Source organism: Enhydra lutris, unplaced genomic scaffold, assembly GCF_002288905.1.
Source record: "Enhydra lutris kenyoni isolate GAN:26980312 unplaced genomic scaffold, ASM228890v2 scaffoldscaffold10, whole genome shotgun sequence".
In the NCBI taxonomy this organism is placed as follows: Eukaryota; Metazoa; Chordata; class Mammalia; order Carnivora; family Mustelidae; genus Enhydra; species Enhydra lutris.
In genome coordinates this window covers 2,264,628-2,280,616 of record NW_019154094.1, presented here as the reverse complement: position 1 = coordinate 2,280,616, position 15,989 = coordinate 2,264,628, and the positions used below count along the sequence as shown (strand labels likewise).

The following is a 15,989-nucleotide window of genomic DNA, read 5'->3' as shown; positions in this document are numbered from 1 at the left end:
GTTAAGTTTAATTCTACTACATTCAGTATAATTGGCCCAAGTTCAGTTTCATTGAATTAATTCTGAGAATCTCCATCTGTTAAGCTAAATGGGCCTGATTGGCATTCATTTCAGTTCCATTTGGTTTAGTGGGCTTCAGTTTTTTTCAACTAAATTCAGTTCTATTCACTTTTATGAGTTGAGTCTAATTAAGATTTGTTGAGCTGCATGGACATGAATTGTTTGGGCCAGTTTAATGAATTCAGTTCCTTTTCATATAGCTCTCTTACCTGAACCACCCATGTGTTAATGGGACCCTTTCCTCACTAACCTCCTGTCCCCCCAATAATGAACTAACTGAGGCACCCACCCATGGACACCATTGCCCAATGTTTCCACTTCCCCACTCTAGGCCAAGAAGGGAGAAGTTCCCCCAGAGGAACAGGGACCCAGCATCAAGAACCTTGACTTCTGGTCCAAGCTGATTACTCTCATAGTGTCCATCATTGAGGAAGACAAGAATTCCTACACTCCCTGCCTCAACCAGTGAGTTGTATATCTGTGCAGTTAACTATCTGGAGGTGATCGTATGTGTGTATGTGTGCACACTTTTGTGATTTATGTGTAAAGGTGATCATGTCTAATTACACATAAAATGATGTGTGTGTGGAGGCAATTATAGGTGTGGTTGTGCCAGAATAAATTAGGGCATAATTTGTAAACATAAACATAAAATTGTGTGTATGTATAAAATCACTGGTATAATCAAATATGTATTTTGTATGTGTTGATTTGTGTGAATAACAATGTGTACATATGTATATAATTTTGTTTATGTGTGTGGGTTCATAAATAACAATGGACACTGTTGCTCAAGTATTCACTTGATACTCTAGATATCAAGTGCTAGATACTCTACTAAATGTTTTACATTTAAATTGCATTATATATTTTGTGGGGGTATAATTCTGTATATAGTTGTGCCTTTGGGTTTAATTGTATATTGTATATGCATACAATTGTGGAATGCACTTCAATATACAATATTGTATATTGTGTAATTGTGTGTGAGTATGTACACAGTTTTGGTTTGTAGGTTTATACGTCTGTAGAATTTTCATCTTTGTTAACTGAATGAACTGTTGTGTCTTATTTTTCCCCGAGTGCTAGAGGGGCTTCTAACTTGGGTGTGCCAGTATCTCTTGATTGGTTAGATATTCAGTTAAGATCGGGGATTTGGGATGGATGGACTGAAGAGTGGATGGAAGTATAGGCAGATGGATGGAGATATGATTGAATGGGGAGATGAACAGATGGATGGGTAGATGGTTGGATGAATAGGTGGATGGATGGGTAGATTGGTGGAAGGATGAATGAGTAGTAAAGGAATGGACAGATGGCTGACTGGATGGAGAGATGGATGGGTGGGGAGATGGGTGAGTGGATGAGTAGGTGGATGAATGGATAGATTGGTGGAAGGATGAATGGGTATATAAAGGAATGGATGGATAGTTGGTTGGATGGAGAAATGGTTGGATGGATAGATGGATAGACAGATGGGTGAGTGAATGGATGGGTAGGAAGGTGAATGACTGGGTGAATGAATGGATGAAGGGATGGAGATGGAGAGATAGACAGGTGGAGGCTCAAGGAGAAGCAAGGCTTCAGTTGAGTCACTCAGAAAGTCAGTGGCTTTGGGGGAGCTTGAATCCAGAACTGTCTGTCCTGTACTACCCTCTGGGCTAAGAAGGCCAAAGCAGCCTTTGCCATCCTGCTTCCTTCTGCCAAGGTTTCATACTTCCATGACTTTCATTAGGTTTCCCCAGGAGTTGAATGTGGGTAAAATCAGTGCTGAAGTGATGTGGAACCTGTTTGCCCAGGACATGAAGTATGCCATGGAGGGTGAGTACCCCATCCCCATGTTTGCTGTCCTGGCTACAGCAGGTAGCTGTGCCTCAGTAATATCCCCTGCAAGGCTGTGAGCATCCTGGAACCTCAAGCTTGAGGTTGGACACCGTGATGATGAGAGCTGGTGCTGCCAAGACAGAGGGTGGAGACTTTCATTCTCTCCCTACCAGAGCATGACAAGCATCGCCTGTGCAAGAGTGCTGACTACATGAACCTACACTTCAAGGTCAAGTGGCTGTACAATGAGTATGTGGCAGAGCTTCCTGCCTTCAAGGACCGTGTGCCCGAGTACCCTGCGTAAGTCCCTTGCCCAAAGCCAGAACCATAGCACTGACAGCTAGACTGAGGCCCAGAGATGAGGGCTGACCTACTCAGAGTTCTCTGGGCACCAAGGGCGTAGTGGGGTACAATCCTGGCATTCTCTATTTTCAGCCATTAGACTATGGGCTCCCATAGCCCAGACAATTAATATGTCTAAATATCAGGAACTGCACTGAGCAGTGCTTTTTCTCATTTATCCTTTGACAATTCTATAAGATGGGGGCATTATAATTTCCATTTTGTGGATGAGAAAATGGAGAGTTTAATGCTGAAGAGCTTGCCCAGGGTAACATTTAATAAGTGATCGGGCCAGGATTTGAACTCTGGTTGTCTGACTCATGAGCTGCGTTGGAGAGCAGGATGGTGGTCACCATTGACCAAGGACCTACTATGTGTTGTGTCAATCACTGCTCACAGCAGCACTGTGAGATAGATTCTCCTCTGTTGTACAGGTAAATGGGTCCCAGAGAGGAAATCCAGTTGTCCATGGGTATTTTATCTGAACCATGAATCCTGCGAGTATGAGGCTTGCCGTGACAGTGTCACGAGGTCTATTTCATGGCTGAAGTAACTGAGAGCTGGTGGGGTAGGAAAGCAGGGGGTACCCACCCAAAGGACACAGTGTGAGTTCAAGGGAGAGAAGAACCTGCCCAAGTACCATTCAGAGCTAGGCAAAGCAGAGGGTTAGGGGACAAGAGGTGGCAAGACCCCCACCCATGCTCTCTATTCCAGGTGGTTTGAGCCCTTTGTCATACAGTGGTTGGACGAGAATGAGGAGGTGTCCCGGGACTTCCTGCACGGGGCCCTGGAACGAGACAAGAAGGATGGGGTGAGGAGACTGGCCCATGATCAAACCCCTAAACTGCTCACAGTGGTCTCACTCCCTCTGGGGTCCATTGGGATCCAATATGGGGTCAAAAATTGCCCTTGAGATGAAGCCAGTCTCTGAAAGGTGGCCACCATCTTCGTCTTGTTCATAGTGTTGAAAGTGTTTTGTTCATTCAACAAATGAATGCAAGTTCAAGCTGGGAGCCCCTCCTTCCTCGTCGCCTCTGTGTCTACCTCTTAGTCATCCTTGCACACTATTCGCCTCACCCAGGGCAGTTGGTCTCTGGTTCTCCCCATGGAAAGCAGGAGGGTTAGATGTTGGGGACTGTCTGGTTCTGATCCCTCTCTTCCTTCCTGGCTTCTTTCTCACTGCAGTTCCAGCAGACCTCAGAGCATGCCCTATTCTCCTGCTCTGTGGTGGACGTCTTCTCCCAGCTCAACCAGAGCTTTGAGATCATCAAGAAACTCGAGTGCCCTGACCCCCAGATCGTGGGACACTATATGAGGCGCTTTGCCAAGGTGCGGGAGTGCAGGTGGGGTTAGGGATGGAGTCCAGGTGAGGGATTGGGATAGGGTCAAGGCTGGGGTTGCAATTGAAACTGGGATTAGGTTCAAGGTACAAGATTGGGGTTAAATTTGGGATTGAGGTCAAAGTTGGGGTTGGTGATATCAGTGGGATTGGGGTTGGGGTTGAGAACAGTGTTGGATTGTGGTTGGGGATAGCATTTGGGTTGAGGTTGGGGTTGAGGTCAGGGTTGTGGTTAAAGTTGGAGATGAATTTGGAGCTGGAATCAAGGCTGAAGGTAGGGTTGAGATTGGGGTTGGGTTTAGGGTTACTATTAGTATGAGATTCAGTTTGGCATGGAGGTCGGAGTGAGTGTTGGGATTTATGTAGAATTTGGGTGGGCTTTGGGGTGAGTTTGGAAGTTGGGACCATCTTACTGGGGTTGAGGGTTCCAGCTAATTGGCTTGAGGCTGGGTTGCAATTAAGGACTGCAAGTAGGAATTGGGATTCCATCTGGGGTTCAGTCATGCTTGTGTTTGGAGCTGGGCTCATGTGATGGTTGGTTGCTCTGTGAAAGAGCTAGGTCTACATAAAATAATCATCTTTACCTGGTGGTATCTCCTGTTGGTTGTGAGGGTCATCCTGGGTGAATTCACTCATTCAAGGGGTCTATCTTGAGTGCTCGTAGGGATTCAGGTTCATTCCTGATCTCACTAGTGGCTCTTGATGGACCCGCCCAGCCCTAGCCCCTGTTCTTACTCCCTATCTTTGTCCTCTCCAGACCATCAGTAATGTGCTCCTCCAGTATGCCGACATCATCTCCAAGGACTTCGCCTCCTACTGCTCCAAGGAGAAGGAGAAAGTGGTGACCTGTGGGGGACCCTATCCTGTCCCCTCCCAGCCCTACTCTGCACCCCCAAGTCTCCATCCTTCCCTGAGCCCTGATACTTATATCTGTGTGTGTCTAACTGTGTGTATTCATGTACCTGACTATGTGTATCGGGGGTGATCTGGAGGTGAGGGCACATGCCTTCAGTGTGTCATTGTCTGATTGTTGTGAATGAAGCCTTCAGGGTGTATGGATGTAAGTGTGCAAAGCTTTGAGCCCATGTAGGAGAATGTGGGTATGTGACAGGAACTCCCCTCTTCCTGCTATTCCCAGAAGCCCAGCCCACCCTGGAGAAGTTACTTGAGCCCTATTTCCCTCTGCTATTCTCCAGAAACCAGCCCCCCACCCCAACATTTCCTGGAATTGGGTCCCAAATGCAGTCTTCCATTTCCCAATGACCCTATGGGGCCCTCCTCTGGACCCAGACCCTGAAACCATCCTGGGGTCCCTGGCAGTGGATGGGGGAGGCTTTGAGGAGGGGGTCCTGAGCCCTGACTCCCTGCTTTGTTTGCATCCCTAGCCCTGCATCCTCATGAACAATACTCAGCAGCTCCGCGTGCAGCTAGAGAAGATGTTCGAAGCCATGGGAGGGAAGGAGGTGAGGCGAGCCCCACGCAGGGTCTCCACTTTCCCTCCATCCCTGCAGTCCCCTGAAGAATTCCATCTCAGCACTCCCTCTAATCCAAGCAAGCCGCTCTACCTTCTGTACCTGTTTCCTCCCTAGTCCCTTGGGATCTCTTTCCCTGTGTTGGGTGGGAAAATGCCCCATTTATGTGGATGCTCTGTAAATCTAACCTGACGTCCTTTTTCCCTCCTCAGCTTGATGCTGAGGCCAGTGACATCTTGAAGGAGCTCCAGGTGAAACTCAACAATGTCTTGGATGAGCTCAGCCGGGTCTTTGCTACCAGGTGGGGACACCTCCAGGGCTAGGAGCGGACAGGAGGGGGCAGCCCCGAGACCTGTGAGCCTGGGGCATCCAGAGACTCAACAGATGTAGTGGTGAAGACTTCAGGCTTGGAGTTAGACAGAGCTGAGTTCAATCCTGGCTTCACCACTTACTAGCTATGTAGCCTTGGGTGAGTTATTTAACTTCTCTGAGCCTTAGTTTACTCATCTGCGAAGTGGGGATGATGATAATAATAGCATCTGGGTAGGACTGTGCAGCGAAATAAACAGCACAGGTGAATGTCTCAGCTCTGTGCCCAACTCAGCTATTATACACCACTCCCTCCCCTGCTCAGTTATATGTCATGGCTCCTTGATGCTCAGGATAAAACACCAAGGTCCACGGTCAGCTTCTGAAGCCTCCTCTGGCCCTTTCTCTGGGAGGCCTGGAAAGTCTGGTCTGAGTTCCTCCCCTCTGTGCCCCCAGCTTCCAGCCACACATTGAGGAGTGTGTCAAGCAGATGGGTGACATCCTCAGCCAGGTGAAGGGCACGGGCAATGTGCCAGCCAGTGCCTGCAGCAGCGTGGCCCAGGATGCTGACAATGTGCTACAACCCATTATGGACCTGCTGGACAGCAAGTAAGCCAGGCTGGGTAGACTAGGACACCCAGAAGAGGTTAGGGATGGGGCTCTTAGAGACTGGCCTGGAGAGGACACTCAGGGAATGTTTACTGGTTAGATGGTTTGGATGGGTGTGTGGGTGGAGGTATGAAGGGATGGAAAGATGGGTGGGTGAATGGTTGGATGGACTGGTGAGTCCTTTTGTATGAGTTAATGGATGGTGGTTGGATGGATAGATGACATGAGAAATAGGTGGGAAGACTGATGGGTAGATTAAAAGATAAATGCTTAGAAGTCTAGATGGAGGATAGATTGATAAAAGGAGGGATGGGTGGACAGATGGATGGGTAGATGAAGTTAGGTAAGTATTTGAATGGATGAATAACTGGATGGACGGATGGATGAATGGATGGATGGATGGATGGATGGATGGATCAATCAACTGAAATACAGATAAATGGATGGAAATGTAGATGAGAGGATAGATGCATGGGTGAAAGAAAAGAAGGGATAGAGGGAGGAGGGAGGATGGATGGATTGATGGGTAGAAGGATGGTTGGGAGGGAGGAAGCAGGGCAGGGGAAGCAAAAAGATGGAGGGGTCATTAAAGAAAGTTGAGGGAGGGATAGTTTGGTGGATGGGTGGGTCATTTGCTGGATGGATCATGGTGGATCCATCAGAGACAGAGACTCTGTCTCTGTCAACCCCCATGCATCCAATCATGAATTCTTTGTTGTTTACCCTCTCAAGTTTGCCCTCTTCCCACCATTCCCTTCCTTTTTGCCCGAACATGGCCTCAGTCCCCTCACAGTCCCTAGTCTCTAGCCTTCCTATTCCAGTTTACCCCTCACTCTGTTCTTTCGAACAGGAAAGTCTGCCTCTGTCTCTCTTGAGCACTCCATGGCTCCCCACTGTCCTCACGCTAAGGCCCAGGCCTTCCTCCCAGGTGCTGAGTCCCCTCCCAGCCTGGCCACTGCTGATCTGTCCAGCCATCATTTACTTTTAATGTGTGTCACAGATCATAGCCCCAATAAACCATTCTGATCAATGGGGTCTCCTCAGACCCCATTTAGAGGTCCCTCTACAGGCTCTGTGCCTTCTTGTGTGTCCATGAAGCATTTTCCTGCCTTGCCCATTTGTTGAGGGAAAGGGAATCTTCAGGTTAGGGCCAGCTGGGCTATCTCTCAGACATGCCTCTTGCCTCCAGCCTGACTCTCTTTGCCAAAATCTGTGAGAAGACGGTGCTGAAAAGGGTGCTAAAGGAGTTATGGAAACTGGTCATGAACACCATGGAGAAGACCATCGTCCTGCCGCCCCTCACTGACCAGACGGTGAGGCCCACAGGGGGCCATAGGGGATTCCTGGGCCACCTCCCCTGTGGGAGCCCGGAGAACTTGATGCCAAAGTCATTGGGGCTCAGAGGTCAGTGGGGCCATTCAAAGATCAGAGAGGTCGCATATGGGCCAAAAGTCATCAAAGAATCAAAGAATTCCTTCATGGTTCAGATATGTAAATGTCAAAGAAGTCAAGTAGAGTTAAGAGGTATCTAAGGGACATAGAGGTCACATGTGGGTCAAGAGGTCATAGGAAGGTTAGAGATCACCCAGAAAATAAAGAGGTCAGCTTGGGGATCACAGAGGTCATAAGGGTCAGTGGTTTCATCAGAGGGCTCTTAGGGTCTATCAAGAGAAAAGGAGGGGAGATACCATGGTCTTTGAAGATCAGAGACCAATAGAACAGAGGGCTCCTAGAGGTCAGCCAGAGGTCACAGCTTCCAAAGTCAGAGAGGTCAAGCAGAGGTCAGCATTCATCCAGGGATCAGGACCATGTCTCTGGAACCCTTTTGGGAAAAGCTCAGAGATCCTGTTCCCCAGGGATCAGCCTTCCAGGTGGGATTGGGTGAACATCTGTGGAGGGGTATGGCTGTGCTTGGGTTCCTCCAGGGAGGTGTGGGGGCCTGAGGACCGCAATGGCATACAGGCTGATGGCACAGCAGAGTGAGAAGACATTCCTGGGGATGGGGTGGGGGAGGCTTGGGGAGGGTGGGCACGTGCCAAGAGGCAACCATGGTGGGGGAGGCCTTGGACCTCCGTCACCTGCCGGTCTCCTCTGGGCTGGGCAGGGGCACGGGGTCCCCCCTTCGGTGCCGTCTCCGCCCCCTCCCTGGCCTTTCTGGGAGACTCATGGTGACTTATTCCCCCCTCCCCACCACCCCGCCCCCATCGCGGCTGACAGATGATCGTAAGTAGAGGCCCTTCTGTCCGTCTGTCTGTCCGTCCGCTCTGTGTCTGGACTCGGCCCACCGCGTGGCTGCATCCACCCCCACCCAGTTGCCCCCTCCTCACCCACCGGCCCCCCACCCACTGTCCCACTTCCCGCCTAGATGTGCCTGTGTTTGTCTGGGGCGGGGCATGGGGAGGGGGCGGGGCCTGGTGGGAGGGAGGCCACGCCCGCCCACCCCGCCCCATTGTAAGTGCAGAAGAGGTGCTTTCCTGCTCCCAAACCCCAAACCCTGAGCCCAGCACCTTCACATCTGACCTCGTTCTTTAGTTGGAATTCACCCTTACTCCCATGCTCAGACTCCATCAGGATATTGGTCTCTCCCCAAAGCTAGAAGGTTAAAAGTCAACAGAGTCCCTCTGCCTCCCCTCTGGGCTCTGAACTGTTAACAACCACCCAAAATACAGGCTCTTACCACCCGGATCCCCCTACTCAGCTTCAGCGCAGACCCCCCACCACCACCCCTGCCTTCCCACTCCCATCACAGGACCACATGAATCCCAGACACACACCCAGGCACCCAGGTGGGAAACAGTATTCGTGACTTTGGTGACAGGCAGACTTGGCGTCAAATCCCAGCCCAGCCACACTCTCTGTGACCTTGGGAAGTCACTTCACCTCCCAATCTCTATTTCCTTGTCTGGAAAAAGGGGTTAACTGCAGTAACTCTCTGAGGGTTGTTGTGAGAACCAAATGGGATGATGCATTAAAGTGCTCATCTTTATGACTACCTGTGGCAGTGCTCACTAAATTAGAGCTAATATTGTTGTTGTTGGTGGAAATATGTAAACACATAGTAGGCAGAGATCAATAAAACCACTTCAGAGTCCCCCTTTGTGGACAAGACAGGCTATTATAAGATTTCACCTGTCAAAAGTTCGTAAGTGCTCATCTCACTCCTTGGTAGCTGCAGTCTGCATCTTTGGCTGTAACCACTTGGTGGCAGCATACCCAACAACAGACATTGTGTTTGTGGGCAAGAAGCTAAAGGGATTCCACATTTATTGGTGATGCTTTGTATGCTAGATCTCATAGTTGCTCTTATAGCCCACCTTCAAGACAACTCTTTAAGTGAGGTGGATATTATTATTATTCCCATTTTGCAGATGAGGAAAACTGATGCTCAGAGAGGAGGAGTCACTTGCTCAAGGCCACATAGTAAACATATGACAGAGTCAGGTTTCAAATTCAGGTTTGTCTGAATTTGAAGCCTGTTTGATCTCCTGTTGACTCAAGAAACAAGATCCTTGTATATACAGTAAATGTAAATGGGTTATATTTTGGCAATGACTTCTCTTCTTTCTCTCTGGCTATGTATTTCTATTTCTCCTCTCTCTTTCTCTTTTCTATCTCTCTGACTCTCTTATAGCTTTTTAAGAGATGGTCGTTAAGGTATGCACACATTCTCCCATGCAACCCAGCAATCAGCTCCCTGTGCAGTACAGATGCCCCTTACCTCCTGTCCCCATGAGTACATGTGTGATCACCCTGGGTTCCCACCCCAAATGGCTTGCCAGGTTGATCACCCTGTGACATTGTCTCTGCAGGGCACCCTCTTGAGAAAACATGGCAAGGGATTAGAAAAGGTAATGAGGGCCTCATCTGTGTTGAGGTCCTGAGCTCTGGTGTCTGGTGCATGTGTGTGTTCATGTGCATGGGTAGGAAGGTCAGCTGGGGATCATAGGTAAAGGCAGGTGTCCTAACAAGTCCTACAAAGCCAGAAGTCAGAATGAGTTGATTCTCCAGGGACAGGGCTTGGAGTGTGTGTGCAAGTGTGAGCAAACATGTGTGCAAACAGTTCCCACCTTCTCAAAACAAAACCCAAAGCACTTCTCTCAGCCCTGGGCTCAGCTGAATTCTGTGGCTTTGAGAAGGGCCCAGACACTGGACCACTGCCCGGGACTGAGATATGTGTTGTTTTTCATGTAGATTTTGGTGTTGTTTTTATTGTTCTAATGGGTGTTTGTTGTAAGGAGATGGAAGCTATGGCAATACATGAACAGTTGCCCTTGCTGTGCATTCATGCAGGAACTATCATATCTGTGAGCACACAAGTGGGGTCTCTGCTTCATGAACATGGGTTGTAGGGCTTCCCTACTCACTCATCCAGCCCTTTGCGGGAGGGGCACTCTTTAAGTGTTCCAGGCACCATATACATGTAAGTGCATCCATGTGGGGGTGAGTGTGTGAGTTTATGTGTGTGATTGTGCACACATGTGCAAATGTTTGGGAGTGCATGTGTATATTTTAGTGTGTGAGTTCTTCTGTGTGTATGTGTGCTGATCCAGGTGTGTGTGTGTATAAACTTTCTGCACTTGTGTGGTTATACTTGGGTGTGTGTCTCTACATTGAGGGAACTTGTGACACCTATAAGTACATTTCTTTTAGAGTCAGGCCTGCTGGGGAAAAGTCTTGGAGGTTGGGAGAGGAGAGAAACCCAAGTTCTTTCTCTTTTCTCCCCCTCCCCAAGGCACCCCATTCCTAGACAGGCTGTCCCCAGGTGATGGGCTGGTTGTAGCCTCCTGGCAGTCTGGTGTCTGGCCAGAGCCCCAGTGGGAGACAAGGGAAGATGCCTAGTTGGGGAGGGGGCCCAGTGTTAGACTCAGGACCTGGGGGGGGGCAGCTTGCGGGCTGGGGAGCGGGACTGTGCTTAGAGGGGGCAGGGAAGCCCCAGTGAGCATCCTCCCAACAGCCACCCAAACTCTGACCTCCACCTGATTCTCTCCACAGGGCAGGGTGAAATTGCCAAGCCACTCAGATGTAAGACCAGCCTCTCACTGTCTGTCTGGCTCCCACCCCCAACCCCCTCCCCACCCCATGCCTCCTTCCACCTCTGTGGTCTGTGCCGTCTGGGGGCGCACTGTGAACCCGTCTGTGGCTGGGGGCGCACTGTGAACCCGTCTGTGGTCTCTTCTTCCTTTGTTTGTCTGGTTTGCTTGTGAGGGTTGGTGGGTGGGAGGGAGGCAGGAGGGGAGGAGGGGTGGCAGGGGAAACCAAGGACCAGACAGCTGGGCTCCTAAGTAGCTATGCCTCAGGACAGCCTCAGGGGATCACAGACATGGAATCAAAAGAGTAGCAACAGCCAGGATGATGGTAAGGATATTAGTAGCAGCAGGATAACAAGCTCCCACTGGCCAGCTGGTAGACTGTCAATGTGATTCCAAGCATCCCAGCTGTGAATGGCCCTCCTCCCTGCCTAGTCCCCAGACCACCCCAGGGCCCAGTAAATGCAGGACCTCACTGATACTTAGGCCTACCCTAGCCCCTAAGCTAGTATAGGTGCCCCTGTTAACTAGGGAAGGAAACAGACCCAGAAAAGTCCAAGGACATGCCTCAGGTCACCCAGCAAAGTGATTGAGGGGGGCAGGACTCATGACTTCCAGGCCAACCATTGCTCCCAGCACTGCTCATGACCTTGAAACCAGATGATAATAACAGTGAACATTGAACAAATACACATTTAGCTCCAGCTAAACCATGAAGTGGATATGATTTTCCCCAACTAGATAGGAAAGCTGAGGTTCAGAGAGTTAAGTGACTTGTCCAGGGCCACACAGCAGAGCTGGGATTTGAACCCAGGCCCACTCGGCTCATTGGAGCCATAACTAGGATGCCATCTTGCTGGTGTCTGTTTTGGGTAGGGTGGGGGATGGGTACTGAGGTGTGTGTTGGTGGGGAGGATTCTTCCTTTTACAGGGTCAGACTAACAGCCACCCAGATGACTGGGGAAATTCTCCCACAGTGGCATTGGGCCCCAGGAGTTGTGGTGGTGGGGTCACCAGAGACCATCCCATAGTTTTCTTAAAGCCCCCTGACTTTGGGTTGGCAAACCTGTCCCAAACTGACAAACACCATCCAGAGCTCCCTGCACCCATGGCTCCTCACTGCCCACTCTTTTTCTTCTCTGTCCCATAAACCTGGGGTCCTGGTGGAGGTGAGAGGGTGGGTAGTGTGCCCACACTGGGATTTGCAGGGACAAAGTCACCACCTCCTCCTCAGCACTTCCTGAAGGGGAGCTCCAGACCTCTGTCCCTGGGACACAACCATTGCCTTGCCCAGAGCCTCCGGACAAGAACCAAGATGGTGTCCAAGGCTAAGGTGTCAGTAGGGCTGTGGGGATTGGTCTGGAGGACCCCCACCCTCACTTTGGCTGTGACTGTTGTTACCTGCAGGGAACCCAGATGATCTTCAACGCAGCCAAAGAGCTGGGTCAGCTGTCTAAACTCAAGGTGAGGCCAAGGGTGGAAGATTGGGGTGGGGAATCTTCCTAGGGGAAAGGTCACAGAATGGTGACATGTTCAAGGGACAGAAACCCTACTCAGACCGATTTAAGCCCGATTTATTTGCTCCAGTGTGTTGGAAAGATCTGCAAAGCTCAGCCTCAGATACAGTTTGATCAAGGGTACAAATAATTTATTCAACAAATATTGAGCCCCTGCCACATGCCTGTCATGTGTTAGGTACCAGGGACACAATGATGAAAAGACAGACCCACTACCGAATGTGTCAGAGTTTTACAGGGATGAGGCCCATAGCCAAGCAGATCCCTAAGGTGGGGCCTGTCTGCCTACCTGGGCCCTCTCTCCATCCATCCAGGACCACATGGTACGAGAAGAAGCCAAGAGCTTGACCCCGAAGCAGTGTGCAGTAGTTGAACTGGCCCTGGACACCATCAAGGTGAGAGGTGCCACCCCTGTCCCATCCCAGGTGGAGCAGGCAAAAGGTTTGACTGGTGTAGGCATGGACCTAGGCTTGAACCCACCTTACTTCAGCCAATTTAGAAATACTCCCTGATGACTCCCTGATGCTTCTGTCAGTTCCAGGCTGGCTGATGGCAGGGCCCTGAGGAGCCCTGGGTTCAGGGGGCCAGCCAGACACAGACAGCCCCAGCTCTGTGGGGCCAGGGTAAGGTAGAAGGAAGGATGGGAGCTGGGAGAGCCCAGGGAGGGAGAAGAGAGGGCTTTCAGAAAGAAGGCATGTGGGAGGTGGGTCTTGAGGAATGCATAGGAGTTTGCAAGGCAAAGCAAACAAAGCATTCTAGGCAGAGGACCAGCCCATGCAAGAACTCAGTGAAAGGCACCGTGGTGTCCGTGAAATGAGAACTACTCTGAAGGGAATTTTTGCTGAAATAATTATAGTGAAACAGGAGGGTGGTCAAGGAAAGTTCCTTGAGATCTTAACCAAGGGAGGAAAAGGAACGAGCTATGGCAAAATAAGGTGCTTGAAGTTGTTTAGGGGGTGGGGGTGTCCCACCAGGGAGCATAGTAAGTGCAAAGACCCTGAGGCAGGTACGTTCTAGGGAATACCTTTAGAGAAAAGGCTGGGAGGTTGCAGGGTTGGGGCCACAAAGGGCTTGAGGAGAGGCGAGAAGCATGGGTATTATTTTGAACGGGCTGGAAGCCCACGATCGCCTTTGGGGCAGGGTTGGAGGTGGAGGAGTAGCAGAGCACGGCTGGGGTGTTCTGAAGGACACCCCTCCCAGCCCATCACCACTGAAGGGCAGCGGGGTTGGGGAGGGGTTATTGGGGCTGCCTAACTAGTCTCACCTCTCCCCACCCTGTCCTCCACAGCAATACTTCCACGCGGGTGGTGTGGGCCTCAAGAAGACCTTCCTGGAGAAGAGCCCAGACCTGCAGTCCCTGCGCTACGCCCTGTCCCTTTACACCCAGGCCACGGACCTGCTCATCAAAACCTTCGTGCAGACACAAGCGGCCCAGGGTAAGCGTCGGCCTGCCAGCCTGCGGCAACCCAGCCCCTGGCCAGCGAGGCTGCCACTGACTCTCCTCCTCTGTGACATGGGCCGGGGCAATTGACAGCTCCCGGGAGCGCCTGAGCTGCGTGATGGCACGCGGCCAAAGAGCGAAAGACTACTCGTGGGGGCGGGACCTGTGACATCATTGGGCCAGGAGGTGATTGGCATCTCCTGGGAAAAATCTGTGACACCGTGGGGCCGGGAGGTGACTGAAAGCTGTGGGACGGGACTTCTTTGTAGCAGGACCAGGGAGTGATTGACAGCTCCTAGGGACGGGACTTTGAAGTACTGGATTCAGGGAGTGGTTGACATCTTGGGGGCGGGGCATATGACGTCATGCAGCAAAGAAATGATTGACAGCCCCGGGAATGGGAGGGATCCCGACCTGGAGGCGTGGACCGAAAGGGAGTTTCCATTTCTCAAATTCTGTCTTTCTCTGTCTCTTCTCTTGCTCTGTCTCCTGTCCCTCTCTGAGTTTCCACACAGCAGCTGGGGCTGGGGAGAGCAGGACTCCAGGGTCCTCGTTCCCCTCCGTGAGGACCCCATACAAAACTGGTCCTAAGACAAGGGAAAGAAGTTTGGCCTCGACCCAGCAGTGGGGTGGGAGGGAGAGCTGCCATCAAACAGAAGCTGGGGGCAGGGGAGCGACCTCCTCCCCCCACAGACAGACCAGGGCCTAGGGCCCTCCCTGGGCGTCGGGCCTCCAGTCCAAGCTGCTGCTTTTAGTGTCCCCGGTGTCCCCCCGGAGCGGGAGGCTGTCTGTCCGTCCGTCTGCAGCTGACGTTTCTCTCTCTCTTGTTTCTCCTCCCTCTCACTCGCTGCCCCCTCTCCGCGCCTCCCCTGCTCCCCGCCACGCACACTCACCCTCCATCCTCGCCTCTCGCTCGCTCGTCTCTCCCCCCACCCCTCCCTTCCCTCCTTTCTCCACCTTCCCCTGTGATTAGTCCATGGTGGAAAAGGGACTAGGTTTACCCTTAGTGAAGACATTTATCCTGAGAAGGGTACGTGCCTCCGCCGCCCGCCCGCCCGCGCCCGGTGCCCGGTGCCTGCGCCCCTCCCGGCCCCGGCTAGTAAAAGGCCCGTCCTTCCGCCTCCCCGGCCTGCCGGGCTCGGCCCAGGCCAGACTGGCTGTGGGGGCCTAGGTGGATGAGGGGGAAGGACAGCTTGCTGGTTCCACGTGGGGAAGGAGAAGCGATCCGAGTCGGAACCCGCTTCTTCCTGGGTGCATCTTAAGCCAGATCCCGGGTCCCCTGGACAGCGCCTGCACGGTTAAGAGTGGACTTAGATCCCAGTTGGCTCCGATCCCAGCTCCGCCACTCTGGTGGCTGGGCGTCTGCAGGATTATCTCACCTCCCTGAGTCTCAGCTTTCCCATCTGTAAAACTGGAACAGTCAAGGGCCTTAATTCATAAGATTATTTTTAGGATTAGATGAATTAAATTTGGAGCAGTTCTTGACCTGTAATACATGTAGTAGCTCCCAGGAAGTGTATTGTTGTTGTTGTTGTTAACTATTATTATTACTGATGTCATTCTTCCAAGCATAGAAAACTATCAATTTTCAGGCTCTAACTCTGAGCCAGCATTTGTGCCAAGAAGCATTTCTCAGGGATTTTTGAAAAGATTTCTCCCAATTGCCCCACAGGGCGGTGCATCCTTCCACAGATGAGGAAGCTGAGTCTCAAAGGAGATTAAGCCACTTGCCCAAGGAACCTTCCCCTACAGGGGGGCCAGGGACTCGGGGAGGGGTGGGATTGGGGTAAGTACAGAGAGGCCCAGGAAAGACCCTTCCCCTTGGAGCCAGCAAACCACGGGATGGGGGCGCCCAGCATTGCCCTCCTCCCCCTTCTTACTAGCTTTGGCCATGGTCTGACCCCTCACCCCACCCACCACTGTCCAACTCCCCCCCTGGCACCCTCAGTCTGGCCCGGATTGAGCTTGCTGAAGCATCAGCCTTGGGGTGGGGGGAGGTGAGGCTGAGCATGTGACTGGTTGGGGGGAGGGGGGATCCAGAGCCTGAGA

The 15,989-nt window shown here is 51.5% G+C and overlaps 1 protein-coding gene across 1 annotated transcript in view; it reads left to right on the top strand.

The window, feature by feature from the left end:
* Positions 1-15,989, top strand: part of LOC111144141 (unc-13 homolog A) — a 58,773-nt gene that overhangs the window by 38,052 nt on the left and 4,732 nt on the right. Inside the window, exons 26-41 of the mRNA XM_022498299.1 lie at positions 392-525; positions 1,796-1,881; positions 2,058-2,184; positions 2,941-3,037; positions 3,412-3,555; positions 4,323-4,406; positions 4,951-5,028; positions 5,250-5,338; positions 5,803-5,955; positions 7,145-7,268; positions 8,173-8,178; positions 9,765-9,803; positions 10,948-10,977; positions 12,390-12,446; positions 12,814-12,894; positions 13,788-13,935. Coding sequence (XP_022354007.1) covers positions 392-525; positions 1,796-1,881; positions 2,058-2,184; positions 2,941-3,037; positions 3,412-3,555; positions 4,323-4,406; positions 4,951-5,028; positions 5,250-5,338; positions 5,803-5,955; positions 7,145-7,268; positions 8,173-8,178; positions 9,765-9,803; positions 10,948-10,977; positions 12,390-12,446; positions 12,814-12,894; positions 13,788-13,935 — 1,477 coding nt within the window. The remainder of the gene's footprint in view (positions 1-391; positions 526-1,795; positions 1,882-2,057; positions 2,185-2,940; positions 3,038-3,411; positions 3,556-4,322; positions 4,407-4,950; positions 5,029-5,249; positions 5,339-5,802; positions 5,956-7,144; positions 7,269-8,172; positions 8,179-9,764; positions 9,804-10,947; positions 10,978-12,389; positions 12,447-12,813; positions 12,895-13,787; positions 13,936-15,989) is intronic.